The sequence below is a fragment of the Notothenia rossii genome (genome assembly GCF_949606895.1).
Source record: "Notothenia rossii genome assembly, chromosome: 11".
Classification (NCBI taxonomy): Eukaryota; Metazoa; Chordata; class Actinopteri; order Perciformes; family Nototheniidae; genus Notothenia; species Notothenia rossii.
Window position 1 is genome coordinate 3,604,855 of NC_136910.1, and position 27,042 is coordinate 3,631,896.

Consider the following 27,042-nt stretch of genomic DNA (forward strand, 5'->3'; position numbering starts at 1 on the left):
CTCCATGACCTTCACCTCCATTTACCACTGAAACATTTTTATTTTAACATGGAACAGGAAAATAAGGTCTGCATATGAAACATGTTGTTCCGATCTTGTTCTTAATCGTTGGCTTACTAGCTTCTACACGCTAAAGCAACTGAAATCTCTCACCAGCGAAACACCTCGACAGTTAATTAAATGCCATTTCACGTTTCATTACTACACGATACAATATTTATCATCATTACAGTATTACTATTTTGGCGATTAGATATAATATAAATTATATTTGATGCAACTTTAGTTACATTTCCATGACTTTTCCAAAACTTTGGGAAATAAATTGTTTTCCATAACTTTTCCAGGGCCTGGAATTTGCATTTTGAATTTCCATGACTTTTCCAGGTTTTTAAATGACCGTAGGAACCCTGCCTAGAGAACACACATAACATATCTTTAAGCTTGCATTTCACCTTATTCCAGGCATTTAACTAAAACCCCCAAAACATGTTGATGTCTACAGTAAGAAACTACAAGGCCTTTGTTTTGTAGGTAAAGTCCTTAACAACAACTGTTTAGACGTTCTGGATGCAGATCAATGGACCTGACAGATGTTGCCTCTGTGTGACAGTGATATTGTCCACACACACACACACACACACACACACACACACACACACACACACACACACACACACACACACACACACACACACACACACACACACACACACACACACACACACACACACACACACACACACACACACACACACACACACACACACACACACACAGGAACTCTTCAGCCCATTACCCTCTGCTGCTCTCCCATAACATCCTGCCTGCAGAGCGTCGTCACTGCCATCCCACAAATATGACAGACAGAGCGTTACTGAGTATTTTAGCACTGTGGAATCGCTACTTTTATTTAAGACAAACATCTGAGTACTTCTTCCACATCTTCTCCCACTCCAGCATATCCATAACAGTGTGTGTGTGTGTGTGTGTGTGTGTGTGTGTGTGTGTGTGTGTGTGTGTGTGTGTGTGTGTGTGTGTGTGTGTGTGTGTGTGTGTGTGTGTGTGTGTGTGTGTGTGTGTACTCTTGCTCTAAGACAGCAGAGGATGTGAGGATGTGTTGAGTGACAGGACACACACTCCTACATGAATACACTGTTCTCAGAGAGCAGAAACACACACACAGTGCTGTAACACCGACAGGATGATGAGTGAGGAGAGATGGTTGCATATTGATGCCTTTTCATAATTCATGTGCTGTGTAAGCACTTGTGCATTGAGGTGTGTGTGTGTGTGTGTGTGTGTGTGTGTGTGTGTGGAATAATAATGTTAAGCTTCTGTTTTTTTTCATATTTTGCATTTACCTCCTGTCTAGCATTTCAAGTATTTGCTAACATGATCAGGACAAGAGGTTGTGTTTGTATTATTTAATATAAGCATTAGCATATTCTGGTTAAAGGACGAATATGCCTATCGACATTTCTTGCTGCTTGCTTCAGTTTAACATATAGGGATACAAATACATTTCAAAAAGTGGTGGTGACATTTCCCCAATGTCCCCAGTGTGAATGACACCTAGGTTTTCACTATGAATGGAATCACAATAAGGCTTTACAACATCAGCACATATTACTAATACACTGCCGTTGACTGTGGATTGGGGTTTGCAGGATTGCAGTTATATGCTAGGTGGATTCTAAATCCTTGATGTCCTGCAGGCTGAGAGCCAGAGCAAACAATCAGCTTATGATCCATTATCGCTCTCAAGCTTTGAAGTGAGCAAACAGGCAGCTAACTGGGAGATAAGAGGGTGGCTTGCATCCGTTTCTGTCAGGTGATTTAGGCAGAGCTGGGAGAAGTACTCAGATCTCGTTCTTGAGTAAAAGTAGAAGTACTCAGATCTTGTTCTTGAGTAAAAGTAGAAATACTCAGATCTTGTACTTGAGTAAAAGTAGAAGTACTCAGATCTTGTTCTTGAGTAAAAGTAGAAGTACTCAGATCTTGTACTTGAGTAAAAGTAGAAGTACCAGAGTGTAGGAATACTCTGTTACAGTAAAAATCCTGCATTCAAAATGTTCCTCAAGTAAAAGTAGAAAAGTATTCTCATCAAAATCTAGTGAAAGTAGCGACAGTAAAAGTAGTCATTGTGCAGATTGGTCCATTTCAGAATAATAGATATGATATGTTTTATAATGATTGATCATGAAAGTGTTCTCAAAGCTGCAGCTAGTTTGAATGACTTTGTATACTGCAGGGTAGCTGGTGGATTTACTCCAGGTGCAACTAAAGTCTGATTCAACACTTGATTATATTTCACTTCATTCATCCAGATCTGTGAAGTAACTAAAGGGATTAAATACATGTAGTGGAGTAAAAGTACACCATTTACCTCTGAACTGTAGTGGAGTAGAAATACTCAAGTACAAGTCTCTCAAAATTGTAGTAAAGTACAGTACTTGGGTGTCTGTACTTGGTTACTTTTCACCAGTGATTTTAGGATCTGTCTAGCCCAATATACCCAGGATGACACTGAGAACATGGGTTGCATTTTTGACTCCAGTGTCAGACGTGTGTGTTGTTTTGGAAGGGCGGTGTACACACACACACACGTTATTAGAGTCTCCTTCTTCTTGTTACCTTGCGTTTTCTGGTCTCAGCTGACCCGCTCCACACGAAGCACCGATAGATCACCCTCAGATTCTGCTTCCAGTTGTCCACTTTGAAGCTACTGACATGCGGACATCCTCCAGGACTCATGGTATTCCCAACACCCGGGAATAGTATCCTCTCTCCGGGCGATGAAACCTCAAATCCCCGCAACGCAGACCCACGAGAAACGTTTTTTTTTTTTTTTTTTTAGCTCTGCAGGTTTCCAGATTGCTGCAGTTTTGCCTAACTGCACATGTTTGCAATAACAGAGACACATGCAGGAGATGACATTATTATCTAATAATACTCTATGTTAAATAAAACATTATTTATGTTCTTTAAATCCACCAATGTGGTCGCTGAATTACATGTTAGCAGGCTGGCTAAAGTTGGTTAGCAATGGAATTTACACGGTGACTGTAGTTCAAGACCCACCTCATTCAAACCTGTGGACCAATCAGAAGCGAGTATCACGTATGATTGATGTTTGACAACTTTCTTTTCTCGGCTAAGTCCCGCCTCTGTGAAGTAAATGCCGCGTCGTGATTGGTGCGATTTTCCTGGAAGCCACATCCGCCTGTATGAGCACGCTGATTGGCTGACACATGAATTCAGCTTCATTTTATCAATCAGGACCGTAAAACGTGATGGAAATCCACATTAAAACAGTGTAAAAATAGGGATAGGAAAAGTTATTTTCACAAACCATGAAACCCACAGCTATATTCTTAAACAATTTATTATTAACAGATCCACAATCGCAAAAGCTCAAGCTCCCAAATGACAGAACAGTTTGGTTTGTTGACTTCACCCTCTTGTAATAACAAGCTGTCACAACGGTTTTTCCTATACAGTGCTCTAGCGACCTCTAGTGGATCCAACCTAAAAAAGGAATAGGAACAAACAAAACACAAACAAAACAGTGCACGGGATTGTGTACTCTTCCATTGTGCCGGGTTTTGGTCAAGGGGCATGTCCATGTGTACAGAATACTAACCAACAGGAGTGACAGGAGGAACGGTCATTGTATTCTTTACAAAGTATATCAGATTTTAATCCTCGTCAGGCTTTACCCCTTTTTCATTTAAACGGCCGTCATGCAGCAGAACCGTGAAATTATTCACACGTAGGTTTGGAACAAATAAGTCCAGTTTTTTTATTATTGTTGTTTCTGTTAAAGTGGCGCTCCGACCTGAACATTGATAAATAAAACACTGACAATCTTTTTTTTGTTTTTCCTGGTAAAAAGGACAATTTGCTATCCTTTACGACACTGTGAAGAGAAAGAAATAACCCAATTTAAATCATCACCATTCCACACAATTAGATTTTCCTTGACCAATGTCCTTATGCAATCGAATGTTTGTTTGTTTTTCCTCCTTAAAAAAAATCCGACTCATCCCGGGAAGAACGTGTTGGCTGGCGTCAGCGTTCTCTCCCCGTCGCCCGAGGATCCTCAGGAATAACTGGATGTTTTGCTACCAACATCGTCCTCCTGCGATCCCATACTCTGAGGAAACAAACCGGAGTCACATGTTAGACACCTGGGAGACCTGGGACACTTGGTTCCTGAACAACGGCTCATATTTCTGTTTGTTTTGGGACATCTGTGGGGAGCTTTGCTGAGACAACCCGCTGCTGATCCTTGAATATTGAACATAACCGCTCCTTAAAGTCCTGAAACACTTCATTAACATGTATTCATAGTTTTTTTATTATGCATGTGCAGCTGCAATGCTTTTGTAATTTAAACTTCAACTCCATGCTCAAATGCTCATGTTTTGTACACCTGTTGTAATGTTTGAACTCCAGCTACCCTTGCATCACATTCCTCTGACATTGTGTAACTACATTTTGGTTTTTGAACTTAATTCTACCACGTAAAAAAGTATCTTTGTTTCTCACATAATAAAACAAGTAAACCTAGAACTTAGTCACAAGGTGCATACCACAACATTAACAAGGAAGGATTTGTTAAAGGGAGCTTCAGTGCAACTTATCAAATGACTTGTTTTAGTTAGAGTGGCAGACTTTGGAGTTCTGCTTCACACACACGTTGCATATCCAGGGTTCATACACTTTTTCACCAATGACTTTCCATGACTTCTCCAGGACCTTTATCTAATTTTCCATGACCAAAAACATGACTCTTTCTCTGGTACCACTGAAAATGGTTTATTTTACACGCTAAAGCAACTCAAATCTCTCACCAGCAAAACACCTCGTCAGTTAAATGCTATTTCACGTTTCATTACTATACCATACAGTATTTATTATCATTATAGTATTACTATTTCTGCGATTAGATAAAATATAAATTATATTTGATGCAACTTTAGTTACATTTCCCTGACTTTTCCAAAACTTTGGGAAAAATATTGTTTTCCATAACTTTTCGAGGGCCTGGAATTTGCATTTTGAATTTCCATGACTTTCCAGGTTTTTAATGACCGTAAGAATCCTGTATATCGCTATTTGACTGTCTTTTTTTCAGACACCTTCAAATGAAGCCCGACCAGTGAAGCCATTTTGGCGAGCTTGTTTTGCCGCGCACAGAGAAAAGTGTCATGTATTTTACGTCATGTGATTGGCTCTCACGATCGGCATTTATAGAGAGCACCGATCGGCAGCCGAAAAAAAACAAAGTACAACAGGAAAGATATACATGTTCCGATTTAAGGAATAAGATGATTTAAGATTTAAGGTGTTAGGTTTAAGGTAAGATGGTACTTTATTGATCCCAATTTGGGAAATGGTTTTTGCTGCAGCAGCATAATGCTGTCCCTTTAGGATTCCAGAAAGCTATTACACATTAGGAAAATACATCCAAATAAGCATCAACGTTTGATTTGCCTCACCTTCTGCACAAATTGTGGGTTTACTGTGATTTCTTGATCCATAGACTTTAGTTTCTCATCCAGCTCTATACATTTCAACATCTGCAAGGACACCAAGGAGGACACAGCTTTAGTCTCAAAGTCAGGATTCATTCAGAACTTGGACTTCATGCAATCAAAAAAAAAAAAACATCCTCACCTCTTGGTCAATTTTGTGGAGCATTGCTGGGTTGTTGTATTTCTCTGGGTTGTCGTGGAAACAGACCATGCCGTCCTTTTGGTTAATGCTAGCGTAGATCTCACCGTCTTCAATCTAAAGAGGAGGAAGGACACGAACAATTTAACACAGAATGTCAAGTGCAGACTAAGCTGCTGTTTGCTTGATGCAAAACTTTAAAATTGCACCAGATTTTACGATTAAATATGAAGGCAACAATCAGCCAAGGATCTTCTGAAGGTTTAATAAAATAAATAAAATAAATAAAATAAATACACCAAATAAAATAAAAATAAATACAATAAATACAATAAATACAATAAAATAAATAAAATAAATAAAATAAATAAAATAAATAAAATAAATAAAATAAATAAATAAAATACACCAAATAAAATAAAAATAAATACAATAAAATAAATAAAATAAATAAAATAAATAAAATAAATAAAATAAATAAAATAAATAAAATAAATAAAATAAATAAAATAAATAAAATAAAATAAATAAAATAAATAAAATAAATAAAATAAATAAATAAATGAGATGTAGGACAGGCTCTCCATGCTTCAGTTATTCTGACGTGCTCACCATGTGTAAGACGTATTTCTCCGCCTCCAGAGGGCCGGACAGCTGAACTCTGCTCGCCATGTCTTGCAAAGACAACGTCAGAAAGGTCTGCAGGAGGGGCACAAAACACAACGTGAAAAGAGGTTCAAATGTATCAGTGAATGTATTTATAAAGCACTGTTCCTCACAACATGCTTTTTAGGGAGAAGATAAATAAATAACATTAGAGAAGGCTGAACCTACGGGTGTAACCTCATGTTAAGTTACTTTAAGCTTCGCTGTATCTTTGGACTTGGATGATTCAATCCATATGTCTGCATCAAAAGCAGCATTCAAATCCAGGATATTAAAGTTATAAAAACACTCAAATACATCTCCTCTCATGTCCTGATGAAGACATATAGTGTATATGTTAAATAATGTAACCCAGCTCAAGCTGAGAAAGAAACTGATGAGTTTCAATTAGCTTTACAAACTGACTTTAGGAGGTCTCGTTTAAGTTACACATTTCCAAATGTCTCCCTCAAAGCGTGAAGAAGCAAAGATAAGACGAACTAGGCTCTTATTTCCTTGGATCACTTTAACGTGGAGAATGTATAACCTTGGTTAGCCTCTGGATGTTCTTCTTGTAGAGAGAGGAGAGGCACTGCTTCACCAGCCCTGTGTTGCTGTCTCGTGTGAACTGCTCGCTGTGTTTGTTGACGACGCCGCGCAGCTCCGCCGGGTTGTTGGTGGTGTAAACCTGAGCTAACTCGTGGTATGCATTGCTCAGGGGCTAAAGGGAGAGCACACAGAGAGAGAAACAGATTACTTCACGACACAGAGAATATCTACACTAGTTCCTACAGTGTGGGCACCCTGCAGTTAACATATCAGCGGGTAAGAAGCCCCTAGAATTGGGGAAACCAGGGCTGCTCGATTATGGCAAAAATCCTAATCACGATTATTTTTGGTCAATAATTGATATCACGATTATTAAATACGATTATTCATTGACTTTGAAAACATCCATTTATTGAACTTTAAAACAAATAATAATTTGAACAGTATCTTTTTAACTGTTCATTACCCTGAACGTATAATTCAACTGAAAAAACAATACAAAAATTAATTAAATTAAAAATAAATAATATCAAAATAATAAATACCAATAAACAAGATCAACAAATATTTTGGAGCGCACTTCCAGTACATATATAAATAAATATAAATTACACTAAAATAAATGAGATCAAATATGTTGTAACAACCTAGCAAAGCAAAATAATGGGTTTTTTCGATTATGTTTTTTTCGTAATTGTGGCAGGCCAAAATCGTAATTGCGATTAGAATACGATTAATTGCACAGCCCGAGGGGACACTGTGTTGAAGTCATTAGAACGCAGCTAAGTTTAAAAACACAGAACGGTGCAGGCATGGTTTATTTTTGCAGGACAACCTGGAAGTAGGCATTGCAACGGCTCGTCCACAAAACTTCCAACGGGATTTCCCGCGGCACAGTGTTATTTTTTTGTTGTTAATGTTGTTAATTTCTAAGTGTGAGCTTAATAGTACAGTGTTCATTTCGTCAACGAAAACTATGACAAAAAATGTTCGTCAACGACCTTTTTTACACGACTAAGACGAGACGATGACTAGCTAAAAATAGATTCTTGATAACGAAAACGATGACGAAATGTATATTTAGTTTTCGTTGAGGAGACGAGACGAGACGGGACTAAGGTGTTAATGGTGGACTATCGGACATTCAAAATGCAGCATATTTTCCCCCAAGTGTCCGTCTTGTCTGTCAAAATGCATCTTACGTTTCTAACTTGCAATATCATTATTTCCGCTCTCTTCACTCCAGAAGAGCGATCTCCCTGTGTCTCTCTGTGTGCGGGGGGCGGGGCCTAACTCTCTCTCCCTGTGTCTCTCTGTGGGCGGGGGGCGGGGCCTAACTCTCTCTCCCTGTGTCTCTTTGTGTGCGGGGGGCGGGGCCTAACAGACATGCTGCAGCGGACACAGAGATCTGCCGGGGACGGAGCGTTCAGAGAGTATAGAGACACATTTTGACTAAAATGTAATTTTTCATCGACTAAAACATTTTGAGTTTTCGTCGACTAAAACTAGATTAAAACTACGAAGGATAGGAATGACTAAAATGTGACTAAAACTAATAACCATTTTCGTCTTAAGACTAAATGAAAAACAGCTGCCAAAATTAACACTGCCGCGGCAACCGAAAGGCTGACTCATTTCCAGATGTCAGGACACATTCCCGCACCACTCTTTGATCGCACACGATGTTGCTTGCGTGAGTTTATGCTACTGTTAGTCCTCACCTTGATGAACCTCCCCACAATCTGAGAGGTGTATTTGGGCAGTGGCTGCACTTTGCCGTGGAGAATGAGCGACACCAGGATGTACTTCTTATAGGCCTCCAACATGATGTGGCTCACTGCCATGGCTGGAGTGGTTATTGCCTGAGAAAGTGAAAACACGTGATTATCTACCTGTACACAAGAGAACATGTTATTACACATTCAGGGCTTAAATAAGTACATGAGACATTCCAAGTACATTTGTGAGTGTTTTGGGGGTGTGTGAGTACCTGTTCATAAAAATACAGTGCTCTTTCAAAGTTTTTGAGGCCCGTGTAGATCATGCCACCGTAGTAGTAGTAACATAAAAAGTGCTTTGCGTCGTACGCTCCGTTCTCCTTACAGATGTCCATCATGTCCAACTCCAAGAAGGGCAGCGCGGGCTTGAAGCACTTCGCTAACAAGCACAGCTGTGAGGAGACGGGAGAGAAGAGAGGACGATGTTTAGGGTCAAACTGGAGAGACACTGGGCTGGGAGTAAGACTGGTTTCATTAGTTAACAGTCTTTAGACGGCACAGTAGGAACAAATAGGAGATGGAAACGAGTCAGGATAACTAGGAGAACATGGATGTTGGATGTAGATCATAAACGGTAGCAAAATTAAATGTTAAATGCACAAATTGTTTTTGGGATTGTGTAAGTATACAACTAAACTAATTACTTAACATAGGGTTAGTCATTGTTAGACCTTTAATGCAGAAATGTTACATATTAAGTCTTTAAATCAGAATTAAGACGCTGTTTTGATAGTATGAAATAAAGCAAATATATTTACAAAATTGAAAATATGAATTTAATAAGAATTAAAGAAGTTTAAGTAAAGATATCCAATAAAAAAAAAAAAAAAAAAAATATTTGTAAAAAAAACAGAATAATAATTTTTCAATAAAACATTTTAATATTGATATTAACATAAGGAGTGAAACTAAGATTATTAATACAAATAAATAAATACAAATATAGTAGAAAACTGCTAAATCCTAAACACATTAAGCATGGCGGAGACTCACCTGACACAGGTCTGCATGAACTGAGGTAAGTTGGTTTGTGTTCATCTGCATTTTGTCTATTGCCTGTTTTAGGACGACAACACCCCTCAATGGCTGTGAGAGGAGGAAGAGGAGGAAGAGGAGGAAGAGGAAAACACCAGTTAGTTATTCAGCAGAGACGTCCCAACACAATGAAGACAGTCTGGGTCTGCCCCCCGATTTAAGATGCATGAAATATATCGATCGAGAAGAAAAAGGGAAACATGGAACAGTTGGAAGGGGAGACTCAGCCGTGGGAAAGCAGGTGGATAACTCAATTGGGACGAATGTGGAAAATTAAACCAAAATGTCATGTTTTTTATTCTCCCAGGGGAAATAACTTTTGCATGTACAACATTAAACAGATTCACCAAAGCAGAAGAGCTGGTGTGTTGTCCTTTAAAACAGTGGTTCTCAACTGGTCAGGCCTCGGGACCCACTTTTTACTTGGTCAACACATCGCGACCCAACATTTTGAAGCACTCAAATCTATTCAACAAAAAAACGTGCTGTAATATATACGCTTTGCAGCATACAATATTAATAAAAGTGAAGTACAGTGCATACTGTATATCCCTTCACAGAACTAAAGTATGCTTTTAAAAAAGGTTTAATGAGATGATGGAATCAAAGCTGAACTGTATAACATAAAAAGGCCCACATGTTGAAAACCCAACCCCAGCAGGGGGTCTGGGGGGATTCTCCCCCGGGAGATTTTTTGAAATACTAACATAAACTATGCATTCTGATACACTCTGAGAAGAAAATAAATAAATCTATTACTACCCGACATATTAATAATATTTGATGCCATTGTTTGTTTTTCACTTTGTTCTGACCTCTTGCTGCGAGAAGAGCAAAGAGGAGAGAGTCTGTGTGAATTACTTTAAATTGTGGGTAAGGGTAGATAGCTCCCATTGTTCTGTGACCTGTCAATCATCAAACCAGGGGTCATATTTCATTATGTGTTCATCTGTATCTGAAGTTGTACCCATGGATGTATAAAGAATAGTTATACCGCTAAGTTATTGTCCGTGGGGACTTCGGGCAACAATCTTGATTCTGATTGGCCAGAAGACTCGAAAAAACATCAGCAAAGATATTTTATTGAGAAGATGATCACTACGTGACTACTGGTCTCCGGTACTTCCAGTCCAACGCATACTGCACGCACAGCGTTAGAAAATTGGGCCTTCAAAATAAAAGTGTGACAATTTCCCCCCCAACAAAAAAAATGAATTACATTTTTTTTTTTTCACCCACTCGAAACGGGTCCGCAACCCACTTTCGGGTTGCGACCCACCAGCTGAGAACCACTGCTTTAAAAGATAACGAGTGTTATGGCGCGTTAAGATACCATGCAGACTAATTGGACGAGGACCCTGGTGCATTGGATCAACAGCCCCTATAATGGGCAGAGACACGGGGAAGCAACGACCATGGAAAACTAAATCATTAAAGAATACACCAAAGACCATCGCTCTTGTTCTCACCTGTTTCCGCTCTACGAGGGCGTTTGTCAACTGGTGGCAGAGACCAGCAACTGAGAGAGGAAACAGAGACAAGAAAGGTGTTCAATTATTGAGTTACTCTTGTTTTGTTGAGGCGAGTGAAGTGTTTCCTGCTCACATGTACACGAAGCTTCATCGCAAACATCTTTCTGGTAAAACACTTTCATTTGTCCTCACGCTCAAAAGCATCAAGGAAAGCTTTTGTTCACACCGCCCGAAGCCCGACTGGTGCTGCTGCGTCACAACGTCACCGTTTACATCGCTGATTTTCTCCCCAACGGCGTTACGGCGGTCACAACAACAACAACAACAACAACGGGGGACTGCGTCGGGTCGATGATCGTGTTGCTTTTAATCATACGAAGTCAGATTAAATAAAGTAACGACTTCTCCAACCTTAGGCTTTTCTCCAGAGTGCCGTGGTTCATTGTTTATTAATGTGTCTCAGCGGCATGTACCGACCGCTGCAGTGCTGCTGGCATCACAGCGCTGTTATGAACGTGTCTGGTATAAAATGGGGGATGTTACCATAGCAACCGAAGCTAAACTGACTACTTGTTGCTATCCTATTGTGGCATAAGCCGTTTTCTACAGGCACATTTTACCGGCGTATTTTTCATTATGATTCTACTTGTGATAGTCGGACACGACAACCTGTGCAGCCCATGTGTTGATTCCATCTGATAGCTGCTATAATACAAAACAAAACGTCTGCCTCTCTCCACAATGATCAGTAACAGAGAACGGATGGTCAAAGTAAGGTACAAATAAACAGAACCACACGAAGCCTGGTTAGTGTTGGCTGACTTTATAGAGTGTGTTTTTGTGGTTTCGTTCTAGTCACTTCGCTCAGCACTACTGCTTGTTACAACTTTTATTTGCTGTACTCGCCTTTGTCTGTTAGCTCAGGTTAATCTCGCCTTAATTCTTGCTTCTAGACCGACAATTATTTTTTCTGAGCTTAGAGGCGGCTCCCCTGCGGTGTGAACAGGAAAAACCGGTGCTTGTCAGGCTCTAGCTCCGAACCGGCCCTGGAACCGCGTTGGTGTGAAAGGGGCAAGAGTGCAGCTGACAACAGTGCACACTTCAGCAGAGTGCACTGTGAGCAACATAGTGTCGAGATCTGCACAGAAAACACCAGCATGCTTCTTAAACATTAAGGAGAGGTTAGTCTGTACTCACAAGTGTCTGTTGCATATCTAATGTGCTCTCCATTGCAGGTACTGATGAAGAGCTGGACTTGGGAGAACAGCGTCTCAAAGTCAGGGATGTTTGGCATGGAGAACTTCACAAATCTGGATCAAAAGAGAAGGAGGTGAGACAGACACGTTCGATGAACCAAGGAGACTTTAACGCAGCCTCACAGCTAATGACAACACATCAGGGAGGAGAAGGACAAATGGAACGGTTTGGTGTCAGATCATTTCCAGTTGCTCAGAGTCAAATGATATCATTCTTCACTTGAGTTTTAAATCTTGATGATGCAGAACATTTACCGTTTCATTAAGTAAAACCTAAATACTTTATTTTGTGTGTTCCCTAATGTGCAATCATATATCCAGGCTCATTTGTTTACTTTTCAAAAAGCAGCAATGGCCTTTTTTGATTCCCTAAATAACAGGAAATTATCGTTTCCTTCCCCAATTGGTAGCTTTCTCAGCTGCTTCCTGTCAACACAAGGTTTCCTATTCTATAAGCAACACGCAGAATTAGGAAATAGCAGTCTTTATTCAAGAAGTAATTACTTGATCTTTTATTAGTTGTGTAAATGTTAATGAAGTTTTGTTTTCATTAACTCCTCCACCCTATCCATCACAGAAAGTGCATCCTTTGGTTACTACCCTTTATGAACACATCGTTAAAAACACACAACATGTATACAATTGTGTACATTTAACGTTTTTAGTCCAAGTGTAAATATGCACATTGACATCGTTGATATCTCGTTGCTACGACCTCTGCTTTTACCGCTCTTATTCATTTGTGTCTGCAGTGACAGTTGCCAAAGAAATGTCGTTGTACTTTGTATGATGACAATACAGATATATTCTATTCTATATGACCTTCAACAGACACAACAATGGGTGTTTCTCAATGTCGAGGACGCTTCCTTGGTAGCACATGTCTTCCGAGTCATTTGCTTCAGAAGCGAGGCAAGAATCCTTCGAAGAATGGTGGAACAGGCTAACAGGTGTCATATGTGAGGCCCCGCCTTAAATGGAGCGCGATTTCCGCCAAAGATTTGGAAATTGATCCGTGCGCAAAGCATTGTGGGGATTTTAAGACCGGAGTCTACACATGTGCAGCCTCGACAATGTCTCGTTACGAAGTACGCCGGCCTCGGTAGAATTCCAAGTATGGTGGACATTGGAACAGGACTTCGGCGGCACTCAATGACGTAGTATGCTTGAAATAGTGGCTTCGGAGCATCCTTCCTCGACATTGAGAAACACCCAATAACTACTATCTACGGAGCATCATGAGGCCAGTGTTTCTCAAAGTGCGAGCGCCCCCTAGTGGTCCGTGAGTATATTGGTAAAATTTCACATTTGAAATACATTTATTTATTTACATTTTCCACACTCTCGCGGGAATATCTCCGCAATGGAGCGAGCTTAACTTTCACTTTCGATTGCACGATATAGCCCAGCGCCACACCTTCGTCACACATGTTGCCACTTGTTTGTATCATTTTCAGGCGATTTGTAATCTGTTCAAGAAAAACTGTGTTTTTTTTTTTACATTTTAAGAAGCATATAAAACCAACAATGGATATATTTTATGAACATTTATCCATGCTGGAATTAGATTTAGATGTGTTAGGAGTGAGATAGAGATTATTATCTAATATATACATCCAATGAAGCATTGCATGAAGTCTGTTGATGATCAGAGGCTGTTCTCGGGGCTGCATAACCGTTTTTTATTTGTTGGTCACCACACAGGCCAGCCCGATGGTCACCAAGGTTCATGTTTTAATTGCATTTTTACAGAAAAAGCCCAGGCGAGCCCAACATGTGAAAAAACGGCTTAGACCTCAGAGAGTTAAACTTCTGCCTGCGACCATAGTTTTGCTGTATTTTGTTTTAAAAATCCACAGCGGAGGTTTGTGTCGCACTACATGCGGTGGGTTTTGCATTTCTCACAGTAGCGAACGATCTGTGAGTAAACATTTCAGAAGAGGTGTAAAACCTGAGAGCATTTTAAAGCCATTTAACTAAATGCTTATATAATCTGGAGTTGTATTTGTATTGTTGATTTATTGTGTGAACGAGGCGATAGAGAGAAGGTTAAGCTGTCATTATTAGGCTGTACTTTGTTACTGTTGGAGTGGTAAGCAGGCCTATTGTTCTGGGATATTTGTGGAGTTAGGTGGTCCGTGAGTGTTTTTTATTGGTTAAGTGTCCTTGGTATAAAAACGTTTGAGAAACACTGGTGAAGACAATCACAAGAAGTGGCAGGAAATGAACTCAAAAGGAAAACAAGACAAAAAAAAACTACCAGAAGACACTGAGGAAAAGCTCTTAACACTGACGGTGTCAATCCTGGACAGATTTAGGATGAAGGAGGCTACTTACAGGACAGCCAGCACGCCCAGGGAGTGCTCCTGGATGTCCAGAGCCCCCAGAACCGTGTCCAGGTGGGACAGGTTTTTGGCCAGCAGCTCCCCGCTCTTGTTGATCAACTCGCAGAGCTGAGTCATCTGGCCTGGAGGTGAAAGGGCAGGAAAACATGGGTCAATTAAATCACTTTGGAAACGTTTTGCATGCCATTTAGATCTTTGGAAGCACACATATCTCATATACAAGACAGTTTGCAGCGTAATGCTAGATGCAGGTCAACATTTGAGATTGTTTAGGCATCTTTTCTTGTAAATAATTGACCGCTAGGATTTTATTCTGGGATTTATTGTCATATCTTATTACATGCTGTGGCAGCAAAGATAAGACATACTTTATTGATCCCAATGTGTGAAATGTTTTGGTCACAGCAGCATGTAAACAAGGCATTGCACATAATGTACAAGGTAAGAAAATAGTAGAAATAAACAAACACACAAATAGACACATATCAAAGTAGATAATAAAACAGAACTAAGAATTAAAATATATAAATATTGACAGTTACAGATATAAATCTGTCAGAGGGGAACAAGATTAAACTGAATTGTACACTAGATATGGATTCATAACTTCCACACTTTCACAGTTATTGTAAATAATGAGGTTAAATTAATAAATCCACCAAGAGGAGAAGAGGAAACACTTCATTTCTTCATTGTTTTAATGGTGGGATTTGTGGTAAAATTGCTATTTAACCGTCTTCTTCCATCAATAGGCTATTCTTTGCAAATATATGAAACAAACTGACTGAAAATATGTGTACACGAATCCAGCTGTGGCATTGTATTTCAATAAAAATCCGGCCAAGGCCTTGAAACAAGAAGCAAAGCAAGCGTGATTGACGGGTGCCTTTGAGCCAATAGAATTCGCGTATTCCCTCCAACAGCCAATCAAGTGAGGCAAGGGCGGGACTACCGGTAGGCAGTGCTCAGATATTATTTATTTAGCTCAAAAAGTAGGATTTAAGATATTTAGTTTGATAAACAACCAAGTCGCAGGTCACATAACGCTCCTGTGTACTAATGCAGCTTCTGTTGATACTTTACAGTACTCTAACACTCAGAAAAAGTCAATTTTAACGGTGTGTTTACATGATATGGCAAAAAGATAAAGCTATCGGCAAGGCATTGGATAGCCTATGCTAAGCTAACTACCTAATACTTCCCGTTAAAATTAGTTTTAGCAAACGTACCTTGAGCGGAGAGCTGCCGCACATTGTTCACAAACTGCTCCAAGGCTGAAGCCATTATTTCCTGGGTCCAAAGTCGAGGTAATTTGCACTGTTTTTCATTCAAACCTCAGAAACAACTCCGTCCGGACTGAAGACAGGGGGCCGACACTGAGGTCAAACTATCGCGATGATACATGAACAGAACAGGCTGCAACGAGATTTAGCAACCGTTCCTTTGATTCTTAAAGGGCCAGAAACACGATTTGTCATTATTTTGATATTAGTTTATTTTTTTGTCTTGCACATGTAACTTATTGGGATTTTATTCAAGGTTAAGGGACCTTCTTATTCCAGACTGCAGCGCCTAAAATATACAATGGCTGAAAACCAAATTGTCGGTGATATTTCTGTTTTTTTTCCTGTTGCTGATGAAATACAGTCCGGTCTCCCTCTGTAGAGTCTGCTTGATATTTACTATCACATTTTCGATTAAAATGTTTTAACTGTATTGTATATCATTCTTAATATTCCTTATATATTGTATTTATTATTGTATTCAGTGCGACTGATGTCAAACTATCGCGATGATACAGAAACAGAACTGACTGCAACGAGGTTCACGAACCAAGCGTTGGATTCTTAAAGGGCCACACACATGATTTGCGGAAAATATTAAATCATGATAACTGACACATTTTTAATTTTGTATTTTGCAAATTGTAATTTATTGTAATAGTCTTACAGATTAAGGGACTTCATTTTCTTAATTTAGACTGCAGCACCAGTGCTTCCTTAAATGAGAAAAACACACAGGAACTGACGTATTATTTGGGTGGCTTATTGAACAAAGATGTTATAAGATGTAAGAGCTCCAGTCTCACTGGCATTGCATCGTTCACATATTCTAGACTACACAACAAAGTGTTGTTGTACTTAATAAAGCAAGAAAATCACCTTTTCTGTCACTGTTGTTTTCTTGTTCTTGTAAAATAAAGTCCCAACTCCTTGCAGTTTCCAAGCAGCTTTATTTTATAGGTAACTGTTGAAAATCAATATATTAAGAACAGAATACCTGCTAAATTAAGTAAACAACATCGATAGCACACATATTAATTGGTGGATTAAGACTTTCATTTATTTTCTCATTCAATATAAAGGCATACTAGGTAACACCGTCACAAACTTGATTAAAATGTTGCTATCTTTACAAACTCTTACTGAGTAGTTACACCATCATACATATAGCTCACAATAGTAGTAATGTGTTGCAGTGTTATACAATTGTGACAAATGCAAATGAGTCAATGAAGATGAGAAAAATGAAGAAACACACCTGAAATATTGGAAATAAAACATTTAATGTGGTGAATTTTAAAATGTCATGTATATATGTCATTTGTAATCAAAATCTGTAACATAACTAAAGGTATTAAATACATACAAGTATTTACATAAATGTGTATATACATAAAGTACACCATTTACCTCTGAACTGTAGTGGAGTAAAAGTACACACTAGCATAACATTGAAATACTCAAGTAAAGTACAAGTATATAAACAGTGTACATTACATGTTACTTGTTAGACGCTTTTATCCAAAGCGACTTACTGGCAATCCCCACAGGAGCAATTTGGGGTGAAGTGTCTCAGGGACACAACGACATGCTGATTGCATTGGGGTTTCAACCAAGCCCCCAGGAAGTGCGCCGGAGTCTGAAGAGAATATGGTTTGAACCTGTACTTCAGGCATGGCACTTATCAACAGAGGAGTGAACCCTCTTGTCCTCCTCACATATCTTTGATGCTCTTCTTGTACAGATTGTTCTCTTCCTGCGGGCTTCCTTTTTTCTGCTCAGGTAGCACCAGCAGCTACATGTCTGACATTCTGTGGGTGTTTTTAGAAAGGTTATTATGAGTCGCTGCTGGGCTGTAAATACACAAACAAACAGCTCCCATTACACTGTGTGTGGCACTAAAGATATTTGACCTGCTGCCTGCTGTGTTAGCTGGCTAGAAACGAGACGCCCAGAATGATCAAAGATAAATGCACGTAACATACAATCGTCAAAAGACAGATAACAACACAACCACGTGGTGAACACTTATGTAACTTATTCCACGTATTTCTCCTCGTTGACATGTTACTACTTTCTACCACCCGCCTACTCGGAAGAGGAAGAACGTTACTCCGTGATCCGGTTAGGAGGATTTCCGTTAACATGTCCTCCGGTAAGAGGCTCCGGGTTCTGGTAGACATGGACGGGGTTCTGGCCGACTTTGAAGGCGGATTCTTGAAGAAATACCGGGCCAAATACCCGGAGGACCCTTTCATCAGCCTGCAGGACAGGAGAGGCTTCTGGGTGTCCACACAGTACGGCCAGCTGCGGAGTGATCTGTGTGTAAGTGGCATGTAAACATAACTGTCATGTTTAAGATGAATAAACTCACATTTACAGCACTTTCATTAGCCAAATGCACTTGAATTTGTTCCCCAGGGTCCCCAGTAACATAAGTAATTTCATCAGAGTTTTTAAAACCAGAATATATACAATTTGCATACTATTAGAATCAAACGTGGCAGCTGCGGGGTGACCTGTGTGTACATTACTAAATTACTGTACTTTAAAGAGTCCTCTCCTGCTGATGTTCAGGTGTATATCAGTATGTAGTGTCTCTACTTTAAAGAGTCCTCTCCTGCTGATGTTCAGGTGTATATCAGTATGTATTGTCTCTACTTTAAAGAGTCCTCTCCTGCTGATGTTCAGGTGTATATCAGTATGTAGTGTCTCTACTTTAAAGAGTCCTCTCCTGCTGATGTTCAGGTGTATATCAGTATGTAGTGTCTCTACTTTAAAGAGTCCTCTCCTGCTGATGTTCAGGTGTATATCAGTATGTAATGTCTCTACTTTAAAGAGTCCTCTCCTGCTGATGTTCAGGTGTATATCAGTATGTAGTGTCTCTACTTTAAAGAGTCCTCTCCTGCTGATGTTCAGGTGTATATCAGTATGTAGTGTCTCTACTTTAAAGAGTCCTCTCCTGCTGATGTTCAGGTGTATATCAGTATGTAGTCTCTCTACTTTAAAGAGTCCTCTCCTGCTGATGTTCAGGTGTATATCAGTATGTAGTGTCTCTACTTTAAAGAGTCCTCCCCTGCTGATGTTCAGGTGTATATCAGTATGTAGTGTCTCTACTTTAAAGAGTCCTCTCCTGCTGATGTTCAGGTGTATATCAGTATGTAGTGTCTCTACTTTAAAGAGTCCTCTCCTGCTGATGTTCAGGTGTATATCAGTATGTAGTGTCTCTACTTTAAAGAGTTCTCTCCTGCTGATGTTCAGGTGTATATCAGTATCTAGTGTCTCTACATGTCTCCATGCTTTAATGTTCAAAAAGCTCTTTTTTCATACTGCCTGTGCTGCAGCACCTCTTTTCACCATCTGTCTGAAACCAGAGCCCAGTCTGCTCTGATTGGTCAACCGGTTAGATATATCAGTACAATGGGTTGGAGCGCTAGCTAATACAAGCGTAGTGTATGCTTCTTTATACTTAATTATAAAATAATTTCAGTACATTTTTATGCCAATACTTTTAGTACTCTTACTCAAGTCATATTTTTTGTATGCAGGACTTTTGACTTGTCACAAAGTATTTTTACACTGAAGTATTCAATCTGATTCTGCACGAGGTTAGACGCTAATCCAGTCTATACCGGTTCCCACACATTTAAGTAATATTTAACCCTGCACGTTAAAGGGTATGGTCAAAGTTTGCCGACCCTGAATGACCTTCCACACATTTACAAGATGATCAGAATTGATATATCTTATAAACAAGATCAGCGCCACGGTATCACCTCATAGTATATCTTTCTAGAAACACTCCTGAATACAAGGATCGCACCTATATTTTACAAAAGGGTGAATCAAACACCAGCCTTTTTCTCAGATGTGTCATTATTGAACCCTTCAGTGGAGCTTTAGCAGCTTCTCTAATTATTGAAGGGTCTCGCTGACCTATAGAAATAGCTTTTCAACAATCTTCTGTCACATGTCTCTCACGTGGAAACATTCTGTACGTCCAGCTTATCACTGACTGAGATTGTGGTGTTTTTACTGCAGGAAAAAGCCATCAGTATCTGGGAGTCCAAGGATTTCTTCATGGAGCTGGAGCCGCTGCCGGGGGGGCTGGAGGCGGTCCGGGAGATGGCCCTGATGGAGAAGTAGGTGTCAACATTTAGCTATGTAGTACTTAAAGTCAATGAAAAGAGCATTACGCATTAATAAAGTGAAGAAGTATTCATTTAATACCAAAGAATGGGTACATTTTGTACTACCATGTGATTTGCAAGTGTAATTCTAGTGTCAATTGTTTAAAAATATATGAATTTTTATATATGTTTTGACTTATTGATATTTATCATGTTTTTACATACACTACAAATATAACAATACAAAGAAACATAACTTATAGTATGCCTTAAGTCCAAAAGCATTCCCTTTGTTCAACACAAAGTGAAATATATATAAATGAAAACACTTAACAGAATTAGAGTTTCATTTCATTTCAAACCTTTATTGAACCAGATTGTCCATTGAGACCATAGATCTCTTTTTCAAGGGAGACCTGCAGCATATAGGTTCCACATGAAACATAAAGGACATCATACCACATTTTTACAAGCTACTTTTACATACTTATCGACATTTACAAATACCCATAGTTTCAATGAGCATCTCATTTAGCCTAGCTTTAAAAACATGCAGAGGAATGAGATTGCTTAGTTTAAATTCTAGCTGTAGATTGTTCCAAGCCAGTGGAGCTGCGCACATAAAAGCTGTCTCACCTAAGACAGTCCTTGCTCTTGGCACATCTAACAAGACTACATCAAACCGCCACCCGCAGTCTCCGCTCGGGAAATACTAACAAGCTGAAGGAACGGCACACCAACCTCCGCACTATGGGAGATCGAGCTTTCTGTGCAGCTGCCCCCCGGCTGTGGAACTCATCCCAGACCATCTCAGAGCTCCTCAACCTGTGAACACTTTTAAGAGAGCACTAAAAACCTACCATTTTAACAAAGCATTTGGTTAGCTTTTTAAGCCGGTTTTAATAACCCTGACTCTCCTTTTTAAAACGTGTTTTTAAACCTGTTTTTTAACCTGTTTATACATTTTGACTCTTGCAAATGGTTTTCTTTATCTTTTTTTTTTATTATGTACTGTAGGACTTTGAGGTTTGTTTCAAATGTAAAGTGCAATACAAATACAATTTATTATTATTATTATTACATCATGCGATCTCAGACAATAGCTGCTTGCAACTCTCTGTGTTATCAGAGAGCAGATATAATACGGGAGTTTACCCAACAAAGCTTTGTAAATAAACGTGTACCAATGACTGAGCCTCTTTACAGTAAGTGATGGCAAACCTGCCTTGGCATACAGGGTACAGTGATGAGTAAGTGCTTTACAGTTAGTGACAAATCTCAGTGCGCTGTGATAGGCTGCATCTAACTTGTTCAGGCAGGTGCATTCATATACATCAGATCACCATAGTCCAGCACAGGTCAAAAGGTCACAGAGCCTTTTCCTGGCCTCGAGCGAGAAACAGGACTTGTTTCTGAAAAAGAAACCTAGCCTAACCCTCAGTTGTTTAAGCAGGTTATTGACATGAAGTTTAAAAGAGAGACAGTCATCAAGCCAGATACCAAGGTATTTATAACAGGCAACAACTTCAAGTACTTGTCCTGGCATAGTAACAATATCCAAAGCAGTCTCTGGTGTCTTTTTAGCTTTTGCAAAGAGCATTACCTTGGTTTTATCAACATTTAAAATAAGCTTGAGTTCAGAGAGCTGAGTCTGAATAATGTTAAAAACAGCTTGTAATTCAACACCAGCCTCCTGAGTGGAGGGACCTGCTCAGTACATCACGGTGACGTCCGCACAGAAATGTAAAGTAGCTTCATCCACATTTTCACCTAAACTGTTGATATAGATGGAGAATAAAAGTGGACCTAAAACAGAACCTTGGGGAACACCGTTAGTAATGTTTAACCAATCAGAAGCTTCGAATCTGAGAAAAACTCCAGCTATTTTTATATTGACACCTGCTGAGACACTTAGTTTATTCTTTTAATTTACCAATATGTAATTTCTTGTTGATAATTATCACCACATATTATGTTTCTGTGTCTATACTGAGTTATTGCTGCACTATTTAAAAAAAAAAAACTAATTATAAATATTTGCCAGATTTTAAAATGCAATATGATTCACGATATTAGAGAGAATTATCCCTTTTTTTTTTACATTATCCACATTATCATTAAAAGCTTTATTAAAAAGATCGTGGTGGGATTTCTTTTTCTGTAGAATCCAGTTTGAAGTCCGGGTCTTCTCTGCAGCCCCACATTAACTTCATTCATATATCTTCACATATTTAGCTTTCACTAAAAAGACGGACGGTAAATGTCAAATATGAGTAGCTCCAGTCCTCTGAAAACCCTCTACAGGGGGTCATGACCCCAACTCCTGCTCCACAACGCCCTGTTAGTGCTGCAGTTGATCCGATCATGGCCTCTTTGATTCATTTAAGTGTAAAGTGAGTCAACATGGAGGAGGCTGTGACGGCCTTTTCTCAGAGAACACACACAGCGCTCTAAAGATAACCCTCGTACTGTATTGATGAACTGTTCCTCTGCTGATGGACGTGAATGTGTCTGAATCGATGTGTTGCACTTCAGTTTCCACTGTCTCCAGAATAACTATTACACTGTCATGTGTAAACAGTTAGAACAATGTTCCTTTAATGTCTCCTCTCTGCTTCCTCTCTGCAGCACAGATGTCTTTATTTGCACCAGCCCTATAAACCACATCCAACACTGTCCCTATGAGAAGGTGAGTGAGCCGTGTGCAAAACAACATATTCTGTGTTCCCTTAAAATGACTTCCTTTTTTCTTAATGACATCTCATTGTGTGTGTGTGTGTGTGTGTGTGTGTGTGTGTGTGTGTGTGTGTGTGTGTGTGTGTGTGTGTGTGTGTGTGTGTGTGTGTGTGTGTGTGTGTGTGTGTGTGTGTGTGTGTGTGTGTGTGTGTGTGTGTGTGTGTGTGTGTGTGTGTGTGTGTGTGTGTGTGTGTGTGTGTGTGTGTGTGTGTGTGTGTGTGTGTGTGTGCAGTATGCCTGGGTGGAGCAGCACTTGGGTCAGGGCTTTCTGGAGCAGGTCATTCTGACACGAGACAAGACGGTGATCAGCGGAGACATCCTGATCGACGACAAGCCCGATATCCTAGGTGAGGACAGCGGTTTGGAAACTGACATTTGTAAAAAAGAAGATTATAGGATGTAGAGGAATTGTTATTGTATATCTAGACACCATGTGTTAAAATAGGGGAGACCGGGGGGACATTTTAACATCTCAAACTGCACCGGAATTAACCGGAAAATGCAAAAATAATGTTTACTGTATGCATTAGATTTACAAGTTTTACTAACTGTATGAGGTCCATATGATTATACATTTGAGGAAAGGCTTCATAAATAAGTTTATGTTTCTGTGAAATAAGCATGTGACCTGTTTTCGACCAAAATCAGGAAACCGTTAAAAACCGAACTCGTCAAAATCCAAATGATACCCAAACGAGTACAGTACGCGTGTTTGTTTGAGAGCACATGTGCAATGACATCCCGTTATATAAACAAAACACTTATTTAAAATGTTGTTAATCAACAACCAGACAAATTCACTTTTTCTATTAGAATTAGTGCTAAACCCAATATCTGTTTTTGTCCGTATGAAGCTTCGTATTAGAGTTTTTAACAAATCTTGAATTGTCTTTTGTCATATTTTATGACGTCATAACGCTTTAAAAAATCCCCTAATTTAAGTAATGTGTGTCGTCAGATCACATGTCTTGTATTTGTTTACTAAATCAGCTTTCTTCTGCTTTTATAGGAGAGATTTTAGCAAAAATATATGTTAATAACGGCTGAGTTTAAATCAGATTAAATTGGCCAAACTTTACTTATCCCATTTTTTTATATTTGTTATGTCACAGCAGCATGTTAAAATGCATTACACATGAGTTAGACATATTATAAATAGAAATAAAAACATTTAATATATAAATTTCAACTCTAGGGAAGACATATAGTGTCTAAATTGTTTGGCTCGATTAAATTATACTTGACAAGCAACAAAATAGATTGATAAAATAATGAAAAAGGATATTATTATTATTTTTTAAATAAGGATTAAATTAAGGAGAAGGCAGAGGATTTTATTTGTTATTCTCCCGCTCGTGTTTCGGCATGTGGGGTTTTTGATTATTTACACCTTCCTCCTCACATCCTCTTCGGCACGTTATCAGGCAGCTGCTTCAGCGTTAGTCAGAATCTGCTGCGGCTGCGAGGAGTTTACAGTCAGATAAAATAATCGTGTGTGTGTGTGTGTGTGTGTGTGTGTGTGTGTGTGTGTGTGTGTGTGTGTGTGTGTGTGTGTGTGTGTGTGTGTGTGTGTGTGTGTGTGTGTGTGTGTGTGTGTGTGTGTGTGTGTGTGTGTGTGTGTGTGTGTGTGTGTGTGTGTGTGTGTCATCTAATCTACTCACCTAACGTGTCTCCTGTCAGGTGTGGATCCAGATCCCACGTGGGAGCACATTCTGTTCACCGCCTGCCACAACAAGCACCTCAGCTCCCCCCAGAAGAGACTCCTCTCATGGGCCGACGACTGGAGGGCCATCCTGAACAGCAAGAGGCAGTGAGGAACTCCATTACCCAGAATCCCCAGTGGTTTACTTCCTCGTTACAGTGACAGATCTGGGGACGAAATCATTGCTGAGGTTCGAGGGAACGCTGTCTTGCTGAAGTAACTAAAAAAAAATGAGGGTGAAAGAGCCAAATGAAAATAATACACATGTGAGGAACTACATTACCCAGAATCCCCAGCAGTTTACTTCCTCGTTACAGTGACAGATCTGGGGACGAAATCATCGCTGAGCCTCGAGGGAACGCTGTCACGCTGAAGTAACTAAAAAAAAATAAGGGTGAAAGAGCCAAGTGAAAATAATACACATGTGAGGAACAACATTACCCAGAATCCCCAGCAGTTTACTTCCTCGTTACAGTGACAGATCTGGGGACGAAATCATCGCTGAGCCTCGAGGGAACGCTGTCTTGCTGAAGTAACAAAACAAAAATAAGGGTGAAAGAGCCAAATCAACATTCATACACATGTTGGATGTTTTACACACACTGAGGAACTCCATTACCCAGAATCCCCGGCGATTGACTTCCTCTTAGTGACAGATCTGGGGATGAAATCATCGCTGAGGCTCGAGGGAACGCTGTCTCGCACAATTAACACTGAAAAAATAAGGTTAAATGAACATTAATACACATGTGGGATGTTTTACTCACCTGTTGCATCAGAGGACATTTCATCGTTTGACCACCAGGGGGCACTCTGACACTGTGTGTGAGGAAACTGACAAAAACACATTTTATAAAGGATACAGTAAGTCTAACAGGGCAGCTTGAACTCACTGTGAGCTGCGTTTTGTTCACAGCTTTTAGTCGTTTTACATTCAAATCAAATGCTTTTTAATTTGATGCTGTTTATCTGCGGTCTTCTGACACATGGCTTATCAATAGTGTGTGTTATTAATGAGTCAGGGGCACAGGACACTCCACTACACACTGACATACACACAACATATTGAGTGTGTGCAATACAAAAATATACTGTAAAGTAAACACAGACACTTGTGTACTTTTTGGGAGAGTACTGCAATGTGTCACCGAGTACCACAACTGTCGTGTAAATGCAAATATATGTACACAGATTTGAAAACACATACATGGTGTTTTTATTTTTTATGTATGTTCTCTGTTCACCATCATCTATGCATCTTGAATGAAACAAATGAGAAAAGTATTTGCATGTTGCCAAAACCATCACAAAAGTTGGATGTATTGAAAAATAAAAAACGGAGTATGTTTGAAATATTAAGTATTAAAGGTAGAAAAGATTTAGTGAAAGGTTGGGTAAGAGTCTATTTAAAAAAAATGATTAAAAGACGTGTTTCTGAATATCAGAATGAACCAAAATTGAAGAAAAATGTGTTTTATTTACATGCTCTACTTCCACACAGCCGGTTAAGATATTTTAAAGAAAGCTTATTTGAATAATTTCTGGTCCAAACTCGAGAATTATTGGATTTATTGAAATAAGCAGGCTTACTTTGAAACATTAGACATGCGTCATTAATTATATACAAATCTCTACACAGAGTTTTAATACTCAGTGCCTGCCGTATACTGCTTGATAATCACACGTATTATTCACTACGCCTTCTGTTAATGACTTCTTGATATTTGCAGCTCTTTGAGACACTTTCTGCTCTGATTGACAGTCGTGTTTTGGCACACACACCCACACTTCCACTCTTCTCCTCAGCAGGAGTGTGTTCCACTTTTTGCAGCATTGATTAAATCAAAATACAAACGGATTATGTGCTTTCTTTGTACGGCTGAACTTTAAGCACTTAGAGCTGCTTTTCCTATTGGATAAGCACTTCAAATGAGAAGGAAATAGCACCTAAATTAACCATAATCCATCTGATTTAGGACGCAGTGATTACATTTTTACAATCAGACGTCATGATTTATGCCATTTTCAATTTGATCCGTTCACTTCTTCATATTTATCATTATTATTTTCTTTTTGTAGGATGAGCATAATGCACCAGAGTTAAAAGAAACATTACTTTCACAACACATTTGTATTTATTAGCATTTGCAATTTAATTACTAAAAACATGAATCTACGGTTTCTTGTTGAGCCACAAAAGTGCATTCGCCCGTCTCATCTAAGAAACAATTCAGTCTGAGGTTTATTCAGTCATTATATATTTCAGAAAACAACTTTTAATAGGTCATTTTATTTGTTTTAATGGTCAACCTGTTAAGCGAAAAAATCGCAACATCTGCAAGAAACAGCGTCTGAGGGCTTCTTAACATTTAAAAACCTATTAATGTGTCATACCCACTTAACGGGAAGAAACTCAGACTATATTAACC

At 39.2% G+C, this 27,042-nt stretch overlaps 3 protein-coding genes and 1 long non-coding RNA gene across 6 annotated transcripts in view; 1 reads left to right on the plus strand and 3 right to left on the minus strand.

The window, feature by feature from the left end:
* usp22 (ubiquitin specific peptidase 22) overlaps positions 1 to 3,088 on the minus strand; it is a 30,852-nt gene extending 27,764 nt beyond the window's left edge. The window contains exon 1 of one of the 2 annotated variants that reach the window (XM_079659254.1): positions 2,638 to 3,088. In XM_079659254.1, the coding sequence (XP_079515380.1) occupies positions 2,638 to 2,757 (120 nt within the window). In that variant the 5' untranslated portion in view covers positions 2,758 to 3,088. The remainder of the gene's footprint in view (positions 1 to 2,637) is intronic. The other variant, XM_079659255.1, reaches the window with a different exon arrangement.
* A 282-nt stretch (positions 3,089 to 3,370) lies between these two features.
* Positions 3,371 to 16,173, minus strand: cops3 (COP9 signalosome subunit 3). 2 transcript variants are annotated; one of them, XM_079660302.1, is made up of 12 exons: positions 15,992 to 16,173; positions 14,755 to 14,884; positions 12,359 to 12,471; positions 11,159 to 11,208; positions 9,648 to 9,740; positions 8,867 to 9,046; positions 8,598 to 8,738; positions 6,875 to 7,048; positions 6,295 to 6,381; positions 5,686 to 5,799; positions 5,508 to 5,588; positions 3,371 to 4,159 (listed from the first exon to the last, which is right to left on the minus strand). In XM_079660302.1, the coding sequence occupies exons 1-12, from the start codon at positions 16,044 to 16,046 to the stop codon at positions 4,106 to 4,108; spliced, it is 1,272 nt and encodes a 423-aa protein (XP_079516428.1). In that variant the 5' UTR covers positions 16,047 to 16,173; the 3' UTR covers positions 3,371 to 4,105. The 2 variants fall into 2 exon arrangements, with proteins under 2 accessions (XP_079516428.1, XP_079516429.1); XM_079660303.1 differs by having other exon boundaries at positions 14,755 to 14,839; positions 16,028 to 16,164.
* Positions 16,174 to 17,099: 926 nt separating this feature from the next.
* Positions 17,100 to 26,471, plus strand: nt5m (5',3'-nucleotidase, mitochondrial). The gene is made up of 5 exons (XM_079656829.1): positions 17,100 to 18,370; positions 20,087 to 20,187; positions 22,804 to 22,864; positions 23,144 to 23,258; positions 24,592 to 26,471. The coding sequence occupies exons 1-5, from the start codon at positions 18,110 to 18,112 to the stop codon at positions 24,723 to 24,725; spliced, it is 672 nt and encodes a 223-aa protein (XP_079512955.1). The 5' UTR covers positions 17,100 to 18,109; the 3' UTR covers positions 24,726 to 26,471.
* Positions 18,244 to 24,698, minus strand: LOC307023539. Its single transcript, XR_013803734.1, has 4 exons — positions 24,573 to 24,698; positions 20,538 to 20,591; positions 19,982 to 20,176; positions 18,244 to 18,364 (listed from the first exon to the last, which is right to left on the minus strand). It is a non-coding gene; the product is annotated as an uncharacterized lncRNA (long non-coding RNA).
* Positions 26,472 to 27,042: the final 571 nt, after the last annotated feature.